This window comes from Tenrec ecaudatus, chromosome 2 (assembly GCF_050624435.1).
Source record: "Tenrec ecaudatus isolate mTenEca1 chromosome 2, mTenEca1.hap1, whole genome shotgun sequence".
In the NCBI taxonomy this organism is placed as follows: Eukaryota; Metazoa; Chordata; class Mammalia; order Afrosoricida; family Tenrecidae; genus Tenrec; species Tenrec ecaudatus.
The window spans coordinates 155,876,339-155,896,876 of NC_134531.1; the positions used below are offsets into that span (position 1 = coordinate 155,876,339).

General features: G+C 42.4%; 1 protein-coding gene across 4 annotated transcripts in view; it reads right to left on the reverse strand.

The window, feature by feature from the left end:
* The window catches only part of JAKMIP2 (janus kinase and microtubule interacting protein 2), a 213,939-nt gene that overhangs the window by 46,053 nt on the left and 147,348 nt on the right, over nt 1–20,538 (reverse strand). For all 4 annotated transcript variants that reach the window (XM_075541784.1, XM_075541783.1, XM_075541786.1 and 1 more), the window contains exons 3-9: nt 18,175–18,672; nt 14,197–14,406; nt 12,167–12,265; nt 4,101–4,247; nt 3,288–3,428; nt 2,009–2,065; nt 977–1,096 (exon numbers count right to left, since the gene is read on the reverse strand). In XM_075541784.1, coding sequence (XP_075397899.1) covers nt 977–1,096; nt 2,009–2,065; nt 3,288–3,428; nt 4,101–4,247; nt 12,167–12,265; nt 14,197–14,406; nt 18,175–18,672 — 1,272 coding nt within the window. The remainder of the gene's footprint in view (nt 1–976; nt 1,097–2,008; nt 2,066–3,287; nt 3,429–4,100; nt 4,248–12,166; nt 12,266–14,196; nt 14,407–18,174; nt 18,673–20,538) is intronic.

Genomic DNA, 20,538 nt, shown 5'->3' on the forward strand with positions numbered 1-20,538 from the left:
AATAGAATCCCTCAATGTTATAATTTAAAACTTGAAAATTTTCTTCAGTCCTTTCAGCTTGAGATATGCCAAGTGTGCCCTTCCCTTTTGTTTTACTAACCTCAGGTCTTTGCACATTTCTTTATAATACTTTGTCTTATTGAGCTACACTTTGCCTTTGAAATGTTTGTTCAGCAATTTGCTTTCATCATTTCTTCCACTCACTTTAGAAACCCACATGCAAGAGCAAATTTCAGAGTTCTTTCTGACATCTCTTTTGAATAAGTGTAGAAATATACTTAAGCTTTTAAAAATTAATAAGATAACTTTATTTATTCATACCTCCTGATTATTATATATTTGGCCTAAGATTTTAGTTGATTTCAAAATTTAAGTTAGAAATATGGGTACTCAGATTTTGAATCAAAATTTGGAAGATATGATATTCAGACTTTTCATTAGTCCTAAAAAAAGTCAATGCATATATACAGAACAACTTCTTCCCCCAAAAAAGTTCTAGAAAGCGTAATTGTACAGTTTTTGGTCTCAAACCTCCAGCCTAACAAATTACCACATAATTTGGTGGAAATTACAGAATGGTCAGGAGGAGAGATCCAAAAATATGGTCCAGGGATTTTCAATTGTAACAGAATCCATCCAGACAATTCTGATTAGCTGAACCTCTAAACGTCACCTTAGCCTGTATTTAAAAAGCCCAAGCTTATTTTTTGGCTCCTGAAATTCCTAAATGAAGAATTTGAGCACAGTACCTTATTTTGAAAAAAAACAAAACAAGATAGAGTGAATTATAGCAAGGTATCTGACAGGGTTACCTGATACAGGTAAAGTTATTCTCCTAGAGGTAATAACAACAAGAGCAGCGTCCAAATTGGTCACTATTATCAAATCACTTTACACTATTCAAGAAGGAAATGAAAAGTTACACTGGTTCTTTTCTGGGGCAATAACTCAATGACCAGAGGAGTGGGAAGCTTACTTCATCCAGGTCATCATCAGGCGTAGCTGGTGTCCGGTCGGTTCTAAATGAGGCCATGGACGACGTCTCCGAATCCATGGAGTCTTCATCATAGCCAATAAATGGGTCCAAAACAGGCCGCTGGTAGAGGGGATTAACACAATCTGATGAACACAACTAAAGTGGGGAGTAGCCGGCATTCTGCTATGGCACTACCAACTGGCATACATGTAAATGAACATGGGCGACATGGACCCTTTCTGCTTTTTAAAAGTAAAACAAACAGATAAACATGAACATAAACATTTCAAGTAACACTTGTGATGTGTCAAAGCTCCAGAGCTTCATGAATATTTAGTGCTCTTCATGGAAATATTAGAACTTTATGAACATTACATTTTTATGGCAGGAGCTTATGTAATTTAGTCTTTTCATATTTAAAGTATAATCAAGTCATTCTGAAAGCCCAGGCAATTACATGAAGGGAATTTTTAGATCTTAAGTCTTGTCGTCCAATGCAATATCCAGATTTATTTTGGGAAAAACAAGAACGAGAAATAAAAACTAGCAGAAAAACTAAAAAAATCAAAAAACTTTGTGTGAATCAAGAGGTTAGACAGAAATTGGTAGGATAAGAATATCATTATCACTAATATTTTCCAAGAAAAATAAAATCATTTATAAGGCGGTCCTCAGACCCTAAATGTATTGCTTAGAGACAGCAACTTGTACATATTGCTTGCATGATTTTAGAGTGTCACTCTCATTTTTCAGGTCAACTTTTCCACATCATGTCAAGTGGCTTCTTTCTTCAAGGGAAACCATCTGGCAGAATTTCCCTGAGGTAAACCCTTAGAAGATAAGATCCACAGCGAATTTATTGGATTTCTGAGAATGACAAGGGAAAGATGATCTTCCCGCAAATAAAGCCCCTGGGTTGCTGTAGTTCAGGAACATCTGACTTATCACATCTCCACAGGCAGACTCCTTGGCAAGCCTCACCTCGCTGGCTGCGTCTGTGGCAAATGCGCGATAACCTAGTTTTCTCGTTACCTTAATTGGCTTGGAACTTCTTCTATGTTTTCTTCTTCGAATAAGTTTTTCTCTGTCCTGGAAAACAGATGAAAGGGCAGTTCAGACCCAGAGTGGGTATATATTTCCCTTGGGCTGTTTTCTAAGGCAGAGTGGTTTTCCCGCTGAGGCATATGTCTATTGAAAGAAAGATTATGTTTTGTAAATTTTGGTTTGATATTTAAATGGTGTCCAAATAAGAATGCTCTGTTGCAAATCTATGCAGATTTGAGTCTCAAAACAGGAAGTACACTGCATTAATCTAACTAGAATCCTTTTTACTGGAAAATCAACCAGCTCTGAAAATATTTTTCCAAACCCTGCCCCTCCGGAGCAGTCCTTCAGTTTTTATAGATCTCAAATTACTTTTGTAAAAGATACCATGTTACAATAACATAAATGGAATTGTTTTCATTTAATCATTTGAAAGGCATCAAGGGGTAACTTTTGATGATTGTAGGTACCTGTTCTTCCTTAAAGATGAGAATGGAGGGTCTACTTATTCTTCTGAGTCACTCACCATTTTGCTTTTACTTTTTGGTTTGCAGTGGAATTTTCTAGACCACCAAATGAATACTTAGAAATAATTATGGAGATTTTGACTCCTTGTTGTTGTAAATAGAGTTACTCTTGGGATTAAGGACTGATTTGCACCATATGGTTCTCCGTGTCGTTAAGTGCACATGCCCAGTGAGATGGGACAAGGAGGCCTCTGCCCCCCTGAATGCCCTGCGGACACACCTCACCCATCCCAAATGCTAAAGGAGCTACAGCTTCATCTCAAGACGTTTCAGGCTGCGCATGCTCCTGGACTAGTACACCTTTGAGATGGAGAAATTAATAAGATATAAAAGTAAATTGAGGAAAATAGAGCATCAGGAGACCAAATACGATGTATAATTTAGCTTAATTAAATCAGTGGGATTGAAGCTTTTTCACCTTTATACACCACTAGGGTCCCTAAGATACTGCGATTGGAGGGCAATCATAATATACATTCACTGATGTCCCATCTACCTCTTGACATAATAATGCATTTGTGCTATGAAATTAGTTAACAAAGGGTACAATATATAAAATATAGAGCAGTTCAATAACAAAATAATTTGGTATAGAATTTCTTGAACATATTTACATGTTAAGTATACAAACCTGGTCTCTGGGAACCAATGAAAATTATTAAGAGCATCCAGCATGTGTTGGCTTATTGGATACTTGTCCTTGGAAACAGCTTAGTGTTTCCAGATTGACCAAGACCTACCCTTGTGAGTTCATCAATGATGTTCTGTTGCTCAATGACCTGAAGCTTTAGAAACTCTGTCTCTTGTTCTTCATTAGCTTGGTCGAGGTCATTCAGAGATTTTAATTTCTTTAAGGGTGGATGTGATGTGATTTTTTCTCTCTGAATTTGAAAATCAATTATTTGAAAAGAAAGTAAATACAAGTGGAGGCTTAAAAAGTCTTACATTTTAGTTATTAACAATGTATTTATAGAAATGGTATGAAGTTTCAGCTAGATTTGGAACTTGCCCTGCTTGAATGCACACACAACAACCCAAATCCTCAAAATACATTCTCTCTCCTGTAATATGTCCAAAGCACTGGGGATTCTCTGAAGACCTGCAGAGCTGGACAGCCCCTTAAGAAGTACATTAGCATTTCATATGTCCATGCATAATACAAGCGATGGTGTCTATTTCCCAACGATCATGCAAGACCTTGGAAGGGAGCGGCTGCCCACCACGCAGCCCTGTAGAGAGCATGGTAGTGACATTCGTGGGAGGCAGTTTGGGTGGCGCGGAGCCCCACTGTACTCCCCTTCCTAGCTCCATGCTCTGGGAGAGTGAGCAGGTTCCTGGAAGCACGCTAACTGTTTGGTATATCTAGAAACCCCATCCAACCCAGAGCAAGCAGCCTTCCACTTTCTTCCTTCAGGGCTCCCTGCTTACACAGGGAAACTCAACCTTTCATAAACAGCACTGTGCATTAAAAGCGTGCAGAGAAATAACAATAAGTCAGGCTACCGGAGCAATATAAAGCAGAGGGCTGCGATTCTGCAGACGCTGATACCCACCATTTCTGAATTTTCCTTGGTAATGGCTTTTAGTTTCTCTTCCATCCGCTGCAGAGACACCATCAGTTCATCGTTTCTCTTGGCGAGGCACTTGTTCCTCTCCAGGAGAGGTTTACATTGTTTTTCAGTTTCTCGGACACGTTTTAACTGGAAAGAAAGAAGTGATGGTTTGTCTCCTGTGTTTGAGGGGGATGGGAGTAGGGGACGTGAATGGATGGGAGAGAAGCACATCTTGAGGCCGATGCATGACATTGCAATACATCTGTAGATGGCTTTGTTTTCAGTTTCCTCTAGTGTCTCCTCAGCATAGTTTTCATATCCTTTTATTCATATTACAGGAGTTTCTGCAGAGATACTGCTGGTGGAACTGCTTATTCACAGTAAGCGTGGCTTCCTCCACTCGAGGCACCTCATAGTGCTCAGCTCCAATGCCTTGTTTTCTCACCCATCTCCCCCAACCAGGAATGGCCTCTCTTCAGTCCAGCAACACAGAGGGGCTCAACAGAACCACACAGTCACTACATAGTACAATGAGGACTGGAATGAAACCAAGCCTGGCTGGCCCAAAGCCAATTCTTTTGATTAGAGAATTGGTCAAGTCTCCTACTCACACTAAGGCTATTTATGTATTTAGAACATTGTGTTGTATTTTCAGTGGAAGGTGGCAAAGCAAAGTAGTTTCCCATTCAGCAGCTTTATGCAAATTGTTTCACGCACATGATATCACAAATATGAAATCACATCGACATTTGTGGTGAGGATCACGTTTCTCACCAAATGAAGGAAAAGGAGACGAATACTAGGAGCCACTTGCCATAAGTCTTCTGTGACTCAGGGTGACTCCATGTGTCAGACTACAACTGTGCTCCTAGAGTTTTCAATGGCTGATGTTCCAGAAGTAGATATCCAGCCCTTTCTTCAAAACCACCTCTGGGTATACTTGAACTGCCAGCCTTTCAGTTCTCAGGGGAGCAGGTAAATCACACCACTCTAGGGCTAGCTATTATATTGATAGTTACTGGCATCAAGTCAATCTCGACTCATGGTGACCCCCATGTCTGTCAGAGTTGAATGTAACCCTAGGGCTTTCAAGGCTGGGACTTTTCAGAGGGCCTTCCAAGGCACCTTTGGGTGGGTTAGGAGCACTAACCTTGAGCACGTAATGGTTTGTACCATCCATGGATTCATATCATCTACCTATAATTAGGAGTAAAATGAAGCCTGGTATCATAGTGGGTAATTCAGTGAGCTATAACCACAAGGTCAGTAGTTTGAACCCACTAGCTGATCTGTGAGAGAAAGATGAAGCTGTCTATACCTGGAAAGATTTAAAGTCTTGAAAATCCAAAGATTTTCTACTCTGCCCTAAAGCGTCACGATGAATTGGAATTGTTTCGATGGCTGTGAATTCAACATCTTAGTCTACGTTAAAGGTGTTCAACCTCAGCACTATAAACATTCTAGGTTGGGTACTATTTGTTGTAGGAACTGTGCATTATAGAATGTGTAGCCGTATCCCTAGCCTCCATCCACAACATGAAAGTGACAATTGCCGCAATGTGACAACCGAATGTGTTCTCAGACAAAGCCAAAATTACTCTCAGCTGGAGAACCACTTGTCCAATGTTATGGAGGGCTTAAGGTAACTATAAATCGTACCGACTCTCTCATTCCAAAATGCTCTCATTTAAATGATACAGTTAATGATCACCATACACAAAATGGGTTTACAGTTTTAAATTCTTTTGATAGGTTTGTTATTTTCACAGGGATAATTCCCAATGTGAGAAAATATTAGGTGAGGTAAGTGGAAAGCAATGAAATATTATATCAGAAAAACTGACAAAACAATGAAAAACTTTAGCCACTTGAGGGTTTAACATCTTGGTAAGTACTAGGGTAGGAAGCTTATTGTCCTATGAATTGTTGAAAAAGTTCCTGTGGTGATTCTGGATTGGTACTTGTCCAGTTCCATCCCAATCGTCATTGGAAAACTCTGATTTTATCAAAGGATTGATTTTGTATAAAACACATCTTCAATTATAGAGTTTTAGTGCGACAGCATTAATATTAAAAGTACGTAAAAATAAAGACAATTAATTATTTTACTACATTTACTAGTTTAGAACTTGTCTCTCTCCTGACTATTAATCATGTATTCTCAATAGTTTGAAATCTGCTTGATCACGCTATTTATAAAAAAATAAGAACAAAGAAATAAAAATATTCATAATTCTACCCTACTACATATTAATAAGATCTGTCCCACAATACTCAGAAAAATCTTACTTTAGAAGTGGTGATAACAAACCCAGGGACAAGGGAACAGCAAGTGATTCAAATTGGTGGTGAGGAGGGTGTAGGAGGCCTGGTAGGGCATGATCGATGTAACCAAGGGGAATTACTGAAACCCAAATGAAGAGTGAGCATGATAGTGGGACAAGAGGAAAGTCAAAGGAAATAGATGAAAGAGTGATGAGGCAAAGGGCATTCATGGAGGTCTAAATAAAGGCTTGTACATATGCAAATATATTTATGTATGAGGATAGGGAAATAGATCTATGTGCATATATTTATAGGTTTAGTATTAAGGTAGCAGAAGGACATTGGGCCTCCACTCAAGTACTCCCTCAATGCAAGAATATTTGTTCTATTAAACTGGCATTCCATGATGCTCACCTTCCCCACATGATCACTGAAGAGAAAGCAGGTGCATAAGCAAATGTAGTGAAGAAAGCTGATGGAGCCCAATCCATCAAAAGATAAAGCATCTAGGGTCTTAAAGGCTTGAAAGTAAACAAGCGTCCATCTAGCTCAGAAGTAGCAAAGCCCACATGGAAGAAGCACATCAGCTGTGTGATCACGAGGTGTCGGGGGGATCAGGTACCAGGCATCAAAGAACAAATATATCGTATCATTGTGTGCTCACCTCCCAGATATGATAGCTGAAGACAATTGGGTGCATAAGCAAATGTGGTGAAGAAGGCTGATGGTGTCTGGCTATCAAAAGATATAGTGTCTGGGGTCTTAAAGGCTTGAAGGTAAACAAGCAGCGATCTAGCTCGGAAGCAATAAAGCCCACATGGAAAAAGCACACCAGCCTGTGTGATCACAAGGTGTCAAAAAGATGAGGTATCAGGTATCAAAGAACAAAAAAATCATATGATTGTCAATGAGGGGGAGTGCGGGGTGGGGACCCAAAGCCCATCTGTAGGCAACTGGACACCCCCTTACGGAAGGGTCACAGGGAGGAAACAAGCCAGTCAGGGTGCAGTGTAGCAATGATGAAACATACAACTTTCCTCTAGTTCCTAAATGCTTCCTACTCCCCCACTATCATGATCCCAATTCTACCTTACAAATCTGCCTGGACTAGAGAATATACCCTGGTACAGATAGGAACTGGAAATACAGGGAATCTAGGATGGATGATACCTTCAGGACCAGTGGTGAGAGTGGGTTGGAAAACGGGAACTGATTACAAAGGTCTACATGTGACTCCTCCTCAGGGGACGGACAACAGAGAAGTGCGTGAAGGGAGATGCCGGAGAGGGCAAGATATGAAAAAATAATAATTTATAAATTATCAAAGGTCCATGAGGGAGGGGGTTGTGGGGAGGGAGGGGTAAAAATAAGGAGCTGCTGCCAGGGGCTTACATGGAGAGCAAATATTTTGAGAATGATGAGGGAAATGAATGTACAAATGTGCTTTATACAATTGATGCATGCATGGATTGTGATAAGAGTTGTATTAGCCCCAATAAAATGATTTTTTAAAAATCTTCCTTTAAAAAGATATACCTTCTTGTGTCCCCACAGAACTGGGACATGCATACGGACCCCACCATGACACGTCAAACCAGGAGGGCAACGTAAAGTATGGAGGACTACACAAAGAAACTGGACTATATGCCAGCCCCAACCAGAATTAGCTTGACTCCAACAATCAAAGGGAGTACCACAGAAAATGAAACTAGACCGTATGGTGTGGGAAAGGAACTGACCTACTACAGCACACCCAGAAGGAAGCTGAAGCAAAGGAAGGAGGAAGAACAGAGTGGAGCACACCTGGGCACACCAAGCTCAGAGGATGATAGCCCGGCTCAAAGGGCCCATTGTACAGAGAGGACCATACAGCCAGCCCCACAGCGTGATGCAACATCCTGCACTGACCCATGGCCCTCAGGACAGCACCTGAGACACAGTGGGGGATGTGCGACTGAGCTGACCCCACCACACTGAGGCAAACACTGGGGCGTGCAATGGAGTGGAGGGGGATTCAGAGCAAGGAGGTCCTGAGGGAGTATAAAGGATGGACTTTGCGACCAAGACGTGGCACCCCATCAGACTCATCTGGAAAACACTGCTAAAGGCCAACAAACAGACTCGATATACTAACAGATTTTTTTTGTCTTTTTGTTTTGTTTTTTTCTTTTTGTTCTCTTCTTTAAAATTTTGTATGTCAGTGGCTTTTTTGTCTGACAGCGTGTCGGTGTTGCTGCTGTTGACGTCTTATTCTTATGTGCCACTTTGGCGCTGTCAAAGCCATCTGCATTTGTATGCACATATTACTATATCTGCAGGGGCACCTAGATAAGATAGGCTGGACAAACAATGTGAGAAGAAAATAACGGGACCAACGGTCCCGGAGGGACATGAGAGTGTGGGAGGTAGGGGAAGGGAGGAGGTGTTGGCCAACCCAGGGACAAAGGAACAACGAGCGGTTCAAAACCAGTGGAGGGAGGGGATGGAAGGGCTGGTAGGGAGTGACCAAGGGCAAGGTAACTGAGAGCAATTACTGAAACCAGAATGAAGGCTGAACATGGAAGTGGGAGAGGAAGGAAGCATAAGGAAATAGAGGAAAGGAGTAGGAGGCAAAGGGCATACATAGAAGCCTAAATACAGACATGTACATATGTAAATATATTTATGATTATGGGGGAAATAGACCTATGTGCATATATTTATAGGTTCAGTAGTAGGGTAACAGGTGGACATTGGGCCTACTCACGCATACTCCCCCAATACAATAGCACCTCGCCCAGCTAAACGGTCATTCCATGATACCCACCTTCCTGACATGATTGCTGAAGACAGACGTGTGCATAAGCAAACGTGGTGAAGAAAGTTGATGGTGCCCGGCTATCAAAAAGATATAGCGTCTAGGGTCTTAAAGGCTTGAAGGCAAACAAGCGATCATCTCGCTTGGAAGCAACAAAGCCCACAGAGGAGAAGCACACAAGCCTAAGTGAACACGAGATGTTGAAGGGATCAGGTAGCAGACACCAAGAAACAAAAACCATCATTGTGTGATCACCTTCCCCACATAAACGCTGAAGACGAATGTGTGCATAAGTAAGTGTGGTGAAGAAGGCTGATGGTGCCCGGCTATTGAGAGATATAGCGTCTGGGGACTTAAAGGCTTGAAAGTAAACAAGCAGCCATCTAGCCCAGAAGCAACAAAGCCCACATGGAAGCAGCACACCAACGTGTGATCATGAAGGGCTGAGGGGACCAGATTTCAAGCAACAAAGGCGGGGGGAAAATCATATCATCATGAATGAGGGGAGTGCATGATGGGGACCCAATGCCCATCTGTAGACAACTGGACATCCCTTGCAGAGGGGTAGTGGGGAGGAGATGAGTCACTCAGGGTTCAGTGTAGCAACAATGAAACACACAACTTTCCTCTAGTTTTTAAACGCTTCCTACCCACCCCCAAATTATCATGATTCCAATTCTATCTTGCAAACCTGGTTAGACCAGAGGATGCATAGCGGTTCTGCTTGGATCTGGAAACACAGGGCATCTAGGGCAGATGAAACCCTCAGGACCAATGGTGAGAGTGGCAACACCGGGAGGGAAGGGGTGTAGAAAGGGAGAACCGATCTCGGGGATCTACATATAACCTCCTCTCTGGGGGATGGGCAACAGGAAAGTGGGTGAAGGGAGATGCCGGGGAGTGTAAGATAAGATAAAATAATAATTTATAAATTATTAAGGGTTCATGAGGGAGGGGGGAGCAGGGAGGGAGGGGGAGAGAACAAGGTAAATGAGCTGATTCCAGGAACCCAAGTGGAAGGCGAATTTTGAGACTGATGAGGGCAATGAATGTACAGATGTGCTTTACTCAATTGATATATGTATGGATTGTGATAAGAGTTGTATGAGCCCCAATAAAATGATTTATTTAATAAAAAATATATACCTTCATACCCCCCAGCTTATCCCCTTTCCCATTCATGAGCACAATGGTCTTACATTGGATTCTTGTAAAAAAAAAAAAGAAAGAAAGAAATGGAGATTTTTAAATTAAAAAAATAAATTAAAAGATATACCTTAAAAATCTGATATAGTTTAACTAATAGCAAATACAAACTTTAGTCAGGAAGGTTGGCTAGAGATAAGAAAAATATCTCATCATACTTAGAGAGTTCATACATATATGCATTTTATAATATAACTTCCAAGTTTGGGGAATAAATTTGGTAAAACTAAGAAGATAAATGGACAAAAACATCAGTAAGGCTATTTGTGTGTGTGTGTGTGTGTGTGTGTGTGTGTGTGATCAAGTCAGTTGGCTGCACCAAACTAAAGCCTCCCCTATCAAGTTGTTTCTAACCTGCAGTAACCTCACACGACAGAACAGAACTGCCCCATAGGGTGACCAAGGGGGTAATCTTAATGGAAGCAGACTGACATATCTTTTTCCTATGTCAGCAGGATTTCAAGTGTGACTATTAACAGATTTGACCTATATTACACCCAGTAATTGCACACCTCTCCCTTTTCATGCGAACACAGGTCATTCTGAATCCTGAGCACATGCTGGTGTCAGATGTAAATCTCAACAAATTTAAAAAAACTAAAGAAATATAAAATATACTTTATGACTGTAGTGGCATTAGGTAGAAATCAATAACAAAAAGATGGGTTAAAGAAGAAATGAAGTAAAATTATTAAACATCTAAATTAAACAGCAACATAAATAGGACACGCTAAAATTTATGGGATTAACCAAAACCAGTTTTAGAAGGACATTTAGGGGCTAGGATACACATTAGAGAAAAAGACTGAAAGTAACTTCTTTATGCCAACAGCTACGATTAAAAATATAAAAAGTAAGCCTCAGAGTAAGATATATCAAAGCTAAATATTCAAAGATCACATACAAACCGAACATGAATAGGATAAAGAAAGACAACACAATAGAAAATGGGGCAAAGAGATGGCAAATCACAAAGAGAATACCCCCAAACAATAAATATTTGAAAGTTACTCCACCTCATTGATAATGAGAAAAATGCCATTTAAATTTACAATAAGAAACGATTTCACACACCCTTCCCCCCGATGGTGTTGCTAAAGATGTGGAAGATATGGCTCTATCTTATGTGACTGATGAGCATGTAAATTGTTATAGCAATTCTGAATAAAAAACAAACAAGCAAAGCACAACTGTTTAGCACAGTGGTTGTCAACCTTCCTCGTGCTGCGACCCTTTCATACAGTTCCTCGTGTTGTGGTGACCCCCCCGCAACCATAAAATTATTTTCATTGCTACTTCATAACTGTTATTTTGCTACTGTTATGAATAGCGTGACCCTGTAAAAGGGTTGGTCAACCCCCAAAGGGGTCGCGACCCAAAATTTGAGAACCACTAGTTTAGCAATACCTATTTACACTGGGTACATGACTACTCCTGATTGCAGTAGTTTACCTTCTTTAAATATTCCCGTCAGATAGCGACATTTTTTTTCACTAAAAGACATGCAATAATGTCAGCAAGCGTACAAAATTGAGCAAAAGAAGCCAGATGTAAAAGGGTAAAGATTATATTATTTAATTCATATCAAGGTTTTAAAACAGCAACACAATTCTAGAATGACAGAAGTCCGAAAAGTGGCTGCCATTTGAATACGGCTGGTGACTGGGAGGTGCTGCTTCTGTCACTTGGTGACTGTTTCCCGAGTCTACTTGTGATGTGTGTACTTCCTCTGTATGCTGTGCTTCTCGGTCTTTAAACTCGCAATGAAATGTAAAAGCAAAACCTCCTGACAACTCACCAGCTCGTTCCGTTCATCTCCCAGTAAGGTATTCCTGTCTTCTAATTTCCTTATCGTGGCATTTAATTCAGCTATTCGCTTTTGATTTCTTCGCAAATCCTACACAGAAAAATTAAATGGTTATTTCTCCATAAACCCTACTCCGAACGTTTTGCTGGCCCACCAAATGAGAGTAAAATATTCTCTTGTCAAGGAAAAATTAGAATGTGTCTTCTTCCAACTCTCAATATGCATCACTTAGATTTAAGACCAAGCCAGGTTGAAATCACAAATGAAGTCTATGGGGCAAATAGTGCTGTGGCAAGTGCTCCCTGGAGCCAGACGCCTGGCAGGGGGCGTGGCAGAGGTCGTGTCCGCTTATCAGAGCTGAGCCCTGTGAAGCTAAGGTTATGTTTTGCTTCCACGAGGTTCAAGGAGCAGCGTTGTGTCTCGGCTGCACATGGCTTCCCATTGCTCAGACAGCTGTCCTCCTATTACACTCAGCCACATCGGGGACAAAGTCGGAGGATGGGGAGAGGCTTTGTGAATCCTTCTTACTCCTGAAGACAAACCGGATACAGAGAAGGTCCATCCACTGCCTTCGTGAATAAAAGACAGTCATTTCTAGGATAACTTCGATGGCATATTTTGTACAAGGTACAATGTACAGCAGCCATGGATTAATTCTAGGCTCTAGAATCCACATACCCATTACTACCATACACATGTTATCGTTTTACATTTTGATAGTTCTGTACTGTTGACAGAACAGTTTCACATACATTATGTCTCTAGACTTAACATTTGGGGAGATCACAAATTGGTTTAAGGTCTCATGGTTAATATTCATAGAGTCATAATATGTATTAAATGCTATATCCTAGAGGCTGTGATAAATTTTGACGTGTTACCCTTTCTAATCTTAAAAAACAAACAAATCAAAACGCCAGTTGTCTGCAAGTCGATTCGAACTCATGGTAGTTTGCAGGCAGATCAGAATAGAACTGTGCTCCACAAGAGAACGGATATCAGCAAAGAACTGTGCCGATTTTTGGAAGTAGACCACCAGATTCTTCTTCTGAGGTGCCTTTTGGTAGACTCCAATCAGCAACTTCAGTTAGCAGCCTCCTGGGGTACCAGAGTCTGAATTTCACAGACAAGAAACTCTAACATCGGAGTGATTTCCTAAGGTGACACAGTAAATAGCAGGTCCAGGATTTGAACCAGACCGTCTGACTCTAGAGCCTATTCTTGTGACAATTATGTGTGCTACCGTGCAGGTGTGTGTGTGTCACAGAGAACATGAACCCATATGTCTGCCAAAGCACAGCTCGGTATTTTTTCCAACACCTACTGGGATATATATAGAGATATGTATCCCGAGTGCCCATCCATGAATTATTCATTACTTGATTCTAAGCAATACTTCAGAACACATCTCTGTTCTCTGTGCCTAAATAACACATTTTCATCATGTTAGCAGCTAAATGATTTTTAAAAGGAATAACACGTGAGAGCACCATTCATATCACTACACTTCTGAAATTGTTTTCTCATAAAATGATGACGATCCTAGGATATAAGTGGCCAGTTCAATCAGATTAGAAGTTTTCAAGTGACGGTTATAAAAGGCTTAGTCTTTTATCAGTGATAAAAACTGACCTCTTCAGATGATACCCATTTATCAATTTTGAACCCAGTTTTTCACACAAGAGACATTTACCAGTCTTGACAAGAGGCAACATATTTTCATCTAATTTATGAAATTGCTACCATAGGCTGAAGGTTGGATGGGTAGTGCTCGGTTAGAAATATTTTTATGATGAGTTGAAGCGATCTATAATTCTCTTGTGTTCTGCTAATGCAGTGCAGACCACTTTGTTGTCCACAAGTTTAGAAAACCCTGTTCCCAAGATACGAGGTGGTTTTACATAGGAGGGAGAATTGATTTCTTTGTAGTAAACAAGACAAGAGCTTAAGTGAAAAGTAACAGTTGAGGGCTAAATAAAAACTGGCTCCTGACTTCTTCACTTGAACTTGAAGGGACTTACAGGGCTGCTGCAGTGTTCAGAGCCATCTCCTGCTCTCCCCGGGATTTCGCGTTTCGGACTGCTCATGTTACACTCAGCCTCCTTGACCAGAAAGAGTTGTTCATCCAAAGCTTCTTTTTGCAGTTGGAGTTTCTGTACATAGCCCGTCTGGGTCTCCAGTTCTTTTTCCAGGGAAAAGATGATCCTGTCCTTGGCTTTGATTTCATCCATCTGAATTAAATGAGACCCAGGGCATCTTATTTAATAGTGCTGTAAAGACACACGTTTTCTACAACAGTATGAGTTTAATTAACTTCTTTGTGCAGATTGATATTTAATAAATTCTTGGAATAGATAAGTATTTTCCTTTCATAAAGACAACGTTGTATAATAAAGAGTGAAACCCAAACCCCAAAACCCACTGCCACTGAGCTAAATTGGATTCATAGTGGCCCTATACAGGGTTTTCAAGACTAAGTCTTTATGGGAGAACACAACCTCATTTTCCTCCTGAGGAGCAGCTGGTGGGTTTGAACTACCAACCTTTTGGTTAGCAGCCCATCCTTTACCCCCACAGTGCCAAGAGAGGTTGTCCTGTGCTATTTATGTGTGAAAGAGAATGCCCTTTTTTCCTGTCTCCACTCTATCCTAGGTAGAAGTTTTGATGCAAAGTATTTTTGGAAATACTGTGGATTAATTTCAAATGGGTCGCTAGTGTTAATAAAGGCAGATGCTAAATCTATCACTGCAATGTTTCCCAGGACAACTTTTGGTGTTGCCTCCTCTTTGGGGAAATGGCACCTAAGGTGAGTCCCCGGGGCAGTCGCAGCCGTGAATGAATGGGTCGCTTGCAATGGGGAAACCGCAGACTTCACACGAGTCTAGCCATCCCCCGAGGCCAATATGCTTGTATCAGGCACTGAACTTGGGGGAAGGCCCTTCTGTGGGTTGTGCTGTATGGCTCTTTCCATGCCTGACCACACAGCAGAGTAGCCAGTCCTGAGCAGCCATTTTCCCATTACTGTGAGAAAATCATGATGAGGCCTCAGACACGGTTAGTACAAGGCAGCTGTGAAAATTTCCTTTCACATCTGTGCAGTACATTTCGGCTAGGGCTGGGCATGAGCTCAGACATGTGCTATCAACTGATCACAGTTCTACTGGACTAAAGCCTATGGGCCAGCCATAGACTAGAGGGCTAATCAAGTGAATATTTGAAACAAATTTTGAAGAAAGTACAGCCACTTGGTTAAACCTTTCTTTTCATTTCATTATATTCTGTGAGAATGTACAAAAATAAAGATCAGAAGACACCGAGCAAAAACAAGGGTATTGATCTCCTTTGGTAAGCAAGATCTCTGTATATACAGAAAAGGGTCCATTATAAATACTCCTTTGTTATACTCTTCAGGCCAGGGAAGCAGTGGGTGGAAAGTATACTATTTAATCTTTGATACAGGGAGCTTGCAATTTCAGATGGGATTCTTCCATATGTCAGTTCTGACATAAGTTGAATACTTTTTTAAATTATCACTACCTTTAATTATTCGTAATTTTGTAAATCTGACTTTTGAACATCTGTGAGCGACACACTGATCATGCTCACACCAGCAAACTGTAATGCTTCAACACCACACTAGTGCACATTACTAACAATAAGAAGCACACACCCGTGGCTCATTCTAACTCAGACAAGTCCTGAGTCGGGCACCATCTGTTCTTTACACCATAAATAATAGTGAGCTATTGCCACCAATTTGCGTGATGATATTTTAGGCTCACTTTCTGAGAGGACATTCGCCTGGCCTTCTGCTATCACCTGGAAACGTGGGGAGGAAAAAAAGACTGCCTGTTCATTCAGTGAGGGGTAGGGCTGGAGGCCATTGTCCTTATTCTCAGCCTCCCTATGGAAGATTCGAGTCTAATGCTATTCTTAACTGAGTAGCACGTTTGAGAACTGCCAAGTAGACCGTTATTGGCAGTTGAAGACAGCCTCAGGTGCTGCTTCTGATACACTCTACCTAGCTGGATAAATCATGCCCAGGCTGCCTGTGTAATTACCTTTCTTATCATTGTCATCACAACTGTGATTCGTAGTGTCCCCCCTCCCACTATATTCAAAGTGGTATCCTCAGGAAATTACAACCACCTCATATTTGAAAACGGTCTTATGAAGTAGGTTCTGTTATCACAATCTTACAGATAATGCAGGAGAGTGAAAAGTTCATTAAAAATGGTCAGAATTAAGAATAAGCTGTAGAGCTTAAGTTTTTAGCTTACTGACAACCACTACGTCATCCTGCATGGAAAATTATCCATATATTTCTAGCATTTCCCAAAGTAGTTTCTTGTGGGATGCCCAGCAATCAGTGTTACTGAAGCTCTGTAGCACAGTGGCAATGAACAGGTGATCCAAACTCAGGATTCTGAAAAGCGATCAAAGGCACAATTCTTAGACGAGAGGGGAAATTTTCTAACTGGAAGGGCTCACAGTTCTCTCTCCTCCAGTGGCAAAGGGCAGGCTGGAGGTGGGAGTCAGGGCAGAGCAAGAGCAGAGAGCACCTTCCCCACGGTCTCCTCTACTTAATATTTGACCCTGTTACCTAAGAGCGATCTCGGACCTGCATCAGCCGTGTGCCAATGAAACGGCGCCCTGGAGAGAATGAAGGTATACTCAGAGATGTTTACATTGAAACCACCAACAAGCAAGAGGATACCAGGTAAAGCTCCCTTTCCAGTTACATACCTGTGACTCCAGAGTACAAGGTCCCGGGTTCCTTCTTCATCAGCCACTCACTGTCTTTCAGAAGCCAAATGCAGGGCAGAGACCCACATGTCTGCCCTGAGTTTGGCCTTTATTGTCAACAAGTGCAGTAAAATGAACTGCAGAGGAAGAAGTCAGAAGTGTATCCAAGGTAACATTTCCCAGTCACACTCGATCTCAGTACAAAGAAAGGGGCAGGTCAGCTCTTAAACCTTTCTGTAGCAATCACCTCTTATTCTTGGTAATCACTTTTTACTTAAAATTTAATTCCTAGACATAGCACCCTAGGAAATTCAGTGAGATTCTTAGAAAGTAACTTTTAAAATCTGCACACACAGTGGGAAAGTGGATTTTTTTTCTATAGTTCTTAGAGAAGCACAGTATACATTCTAAGGTATGTGACTGGAAAGGGAGAAGGGTAATTTGATTGACTTCTGCTAAGCTTATATAACAAATACAAACTGTTGTGTACAGATGATCGGATGTGCTCCCTGGAGATTAATTGGATTAAATCAATGTAGGACACTATAACTTTCATAAAATGGTTATATTTGACTGACTTTTAAGCACGCTGGGGCCCATGTGGCTTTTGATCACACATGTTTGAAATGAAGAAATTCTTTGGAAATGTTAATAGAAATACAAGCTACTTAGGAAGGCCATTCATTTTTAGAAAAATGGTCCTTGTTTGGAAGCTTACTTGGAGGCTTGGTAGAGCTGCTATTAATTTTATTTATTTTTTCCATATGTGGTTCTAAGGCTAATGAATCACTCACGATGTTCCAGGTGGTTGTCATTTTCAGAAATCTTGGAAGTCTTGGGAGGAACATCCCTTACTTGGGCAAGTCTACAAAAACCTGGGACCCCACAGAACATGCTTTGGAAGCGTTCATAATTTTGGAATATCTTTTATAGAAATCTCAGGGCGCAGGAATCACTGAACACACAATCTCTCTTGTGGCCAGCGGGCCTGGGAGCACCCAACTTTTAGGAGAAAGGTGACAAAAATCTTTCCCATTCTGGACAGCACCGCCTGTCCACCCACCTACCTGCTTCTCTGCTCAGGTGTCTTCCTGACTGCCTCCCTACCCATGGTGGCTTTCGGATAAAGTACTAGAAGAAAGGCAAAAACCTATTTTAAGGCTGTGACGCTGGGACCCCTCGTTAAGCAAGGCCCATGGAGTAAGGAAATCCCCAGAGTGCAGGACTCTGCCCCCAGCTGCGGGCTTACTAACCAGTCTCCGAATGTCCCGCTCCGACTCCCACTTGATCTTCGAGATGGCTTCCTGATGGGACTGGTGCTCGCTGCGAAGGTCCCCTGCCTTGATCTTATCCGCTTGGATCATGTTGCTCAGAGCCTCGTCCACCTGCTTCTTGGCAGTTTTTAGGTCCGTGATCTCCTGTAAGAGCTTAAGGCGCTCGGCGTCAAACAGTTTCCGGGCCTCCTCGCGGGCCTCCATGGTGAGCGCTGTCCTTACTTTGTCACTGCTGCCGTCCCGGAGCGCGCACAGCGCCGACTTGAGCCTCTGGATCTCGCCGTCGCGCACCTTCACTGTCCTGGACATCTCCTGCTCGTGCTGCTTGATGAGCGTCTCCCGCACGGCCTGCAGCTCCTTCATCTTCTCCTCGTGGAGCTTGGCTTTCAGTTCCGTCACCAGCACTGTGTGCTTGCGCTGCTCCAGTTCGCGAATCCGCTTGGCCTCCTGAGTCTTCTCTCTTTCGAGTTTCGATACCTGGAGGCGGCGAGGGGAAAGGAGACACAGAAGTGAGCCTCGCAGGAAGGTGTGCTCCCGGGGCAGGATTGCCATTGTGATATGCTCAGGGTAACTGTGATGTTTAAACCACACGACTGGCTGCTGGGTGCTCCCCGGGGAGGGAGCCACGGCCTTAATGCTGTGCACACACTGGCAACAGAAGGAAATGTGGGAGGACAGACAGACTACTTTGTTCAGACAAACATTCGGTACCCTGGGGCCTTCTTACTCCGGGTGTGGGGTCTGCAGGGAGGAGCACCAGCCAGCATGGGGCCTGGCCAACTGCGCAAGAGTCAGAATGGGCATTTCAACAAGATTTCAGGAAAGCAGCAAAGAAACAGTGTTCAAATGGCTTGGCTTGGGGGCATACTACCAAACAAAACTCGCTTCCAGTCGATTCCAACTCCCAGTGACCCTACAGGGCAGAGGAGAGCTGGTCCACACAGTTTTCGGGGGCTGCAGCTTTTCTGGGAAGGAGCCCCGGCCAGGCTGCCGCTCCAGTGCTCAGCTGCTAACCAATAGGTTGGTGAGCACACCAGCAGCTCCTAGAAAGACATGGAAGTCTGCTTCTATAAATACTTACAACTTGGGGAGGGGGGGCGGTTAACGGGCTAGTTCTACTCTGTCCCAGAGGGTCTTTAGGAGACAGCATTGACTCCGCGGCAGTGGGTTTGGTTTTGACTGGCCATCTTTGCCACCAGGGATCCTTGCTGTGGAAGAGTCCAGAGCGGGTCACCTGAAAGGCTTTTTAAAGCTCACATCCCCAGCTAGAGACAAATGGCAAGTGGAGGCATGGCAGGAAAAATCAGAGTCCGATAGCATGACTCAGACTAATGAGTGCATGTCCAAGCGTGTTCCCTAGTCTCTCAGTATATTTTGGAGGAGAAATTGAAGCTGCAAGAGAGGAAGGTGAAGAACGAAGATGAGTGATGCGGCCTAAACCGCAACTAAGAGCAACTGACTTCTGTCCTCAAATGTTAGTACAATGTTCACCGTTCACTGGGGCCTCTGCTATCAAAGGAGATTGAAATCAGTTGTCACAAAGTTGACTTCAACTCATGCTAACCCCATGTGTGTCTGAGGAAGACTGTGTGTTCCATCGGCTGAGTTTTCTGGCAGTGTCTCTGGATGAACTCCAACCTCTCACTCTCCAGTTAGCAGCAGAATGCGTTAACCGGTTTGCACGACCCAGGGGGTCCTAAAGGCCTTTGGGGACTGCTGCTATTTATGCATGCTCCACGGTGGTCTCTTTGCAACCCTGCCCCTCATCTTTACACGCCCCCCACCCACCCACCACGAATACTCCGAGCGATTTATAAAGCATTCCTTCTAACCTTGTACATCTCTGCACTCGCGTTTTCACTTCTAGTGATAATCTAGGTAATCCTCACAGATTAGCAATGACACTGCCTTTATCTGCCTGCGGGTCAAGAGATTAGGGTGGGGGCTTGCATTTGCGGCCTGAAAAAGCCTTAGTGGTCCTGTTCCATCATCCTCTCAGCTCTTCTCAGCAGACTGTGGGCCCGTCTTTTGTTTCTTTTTTTATTGTCTGCCCCACCCTTCTCTCTCTCTCTCTCTCATACACACACACACACACACACACACACACACACACACACTGAAAAAGAGCACAATTGAAAGCAACTGGGGTAATAAATATCGAACTGAGTGAAACTGAGAAACCACCTTTTGTAATATTAGTAAATTTTACAAAATAACTGTTGAGGGCCTTTTGATGACCCAACGAACATCCTAAGGATAATATAAAGCACCTGAGATTTTACTTACCTTAACAGTTGACTTACCTTTCGCTGGAACATCATTTTCTACACTTGCATACCCTTT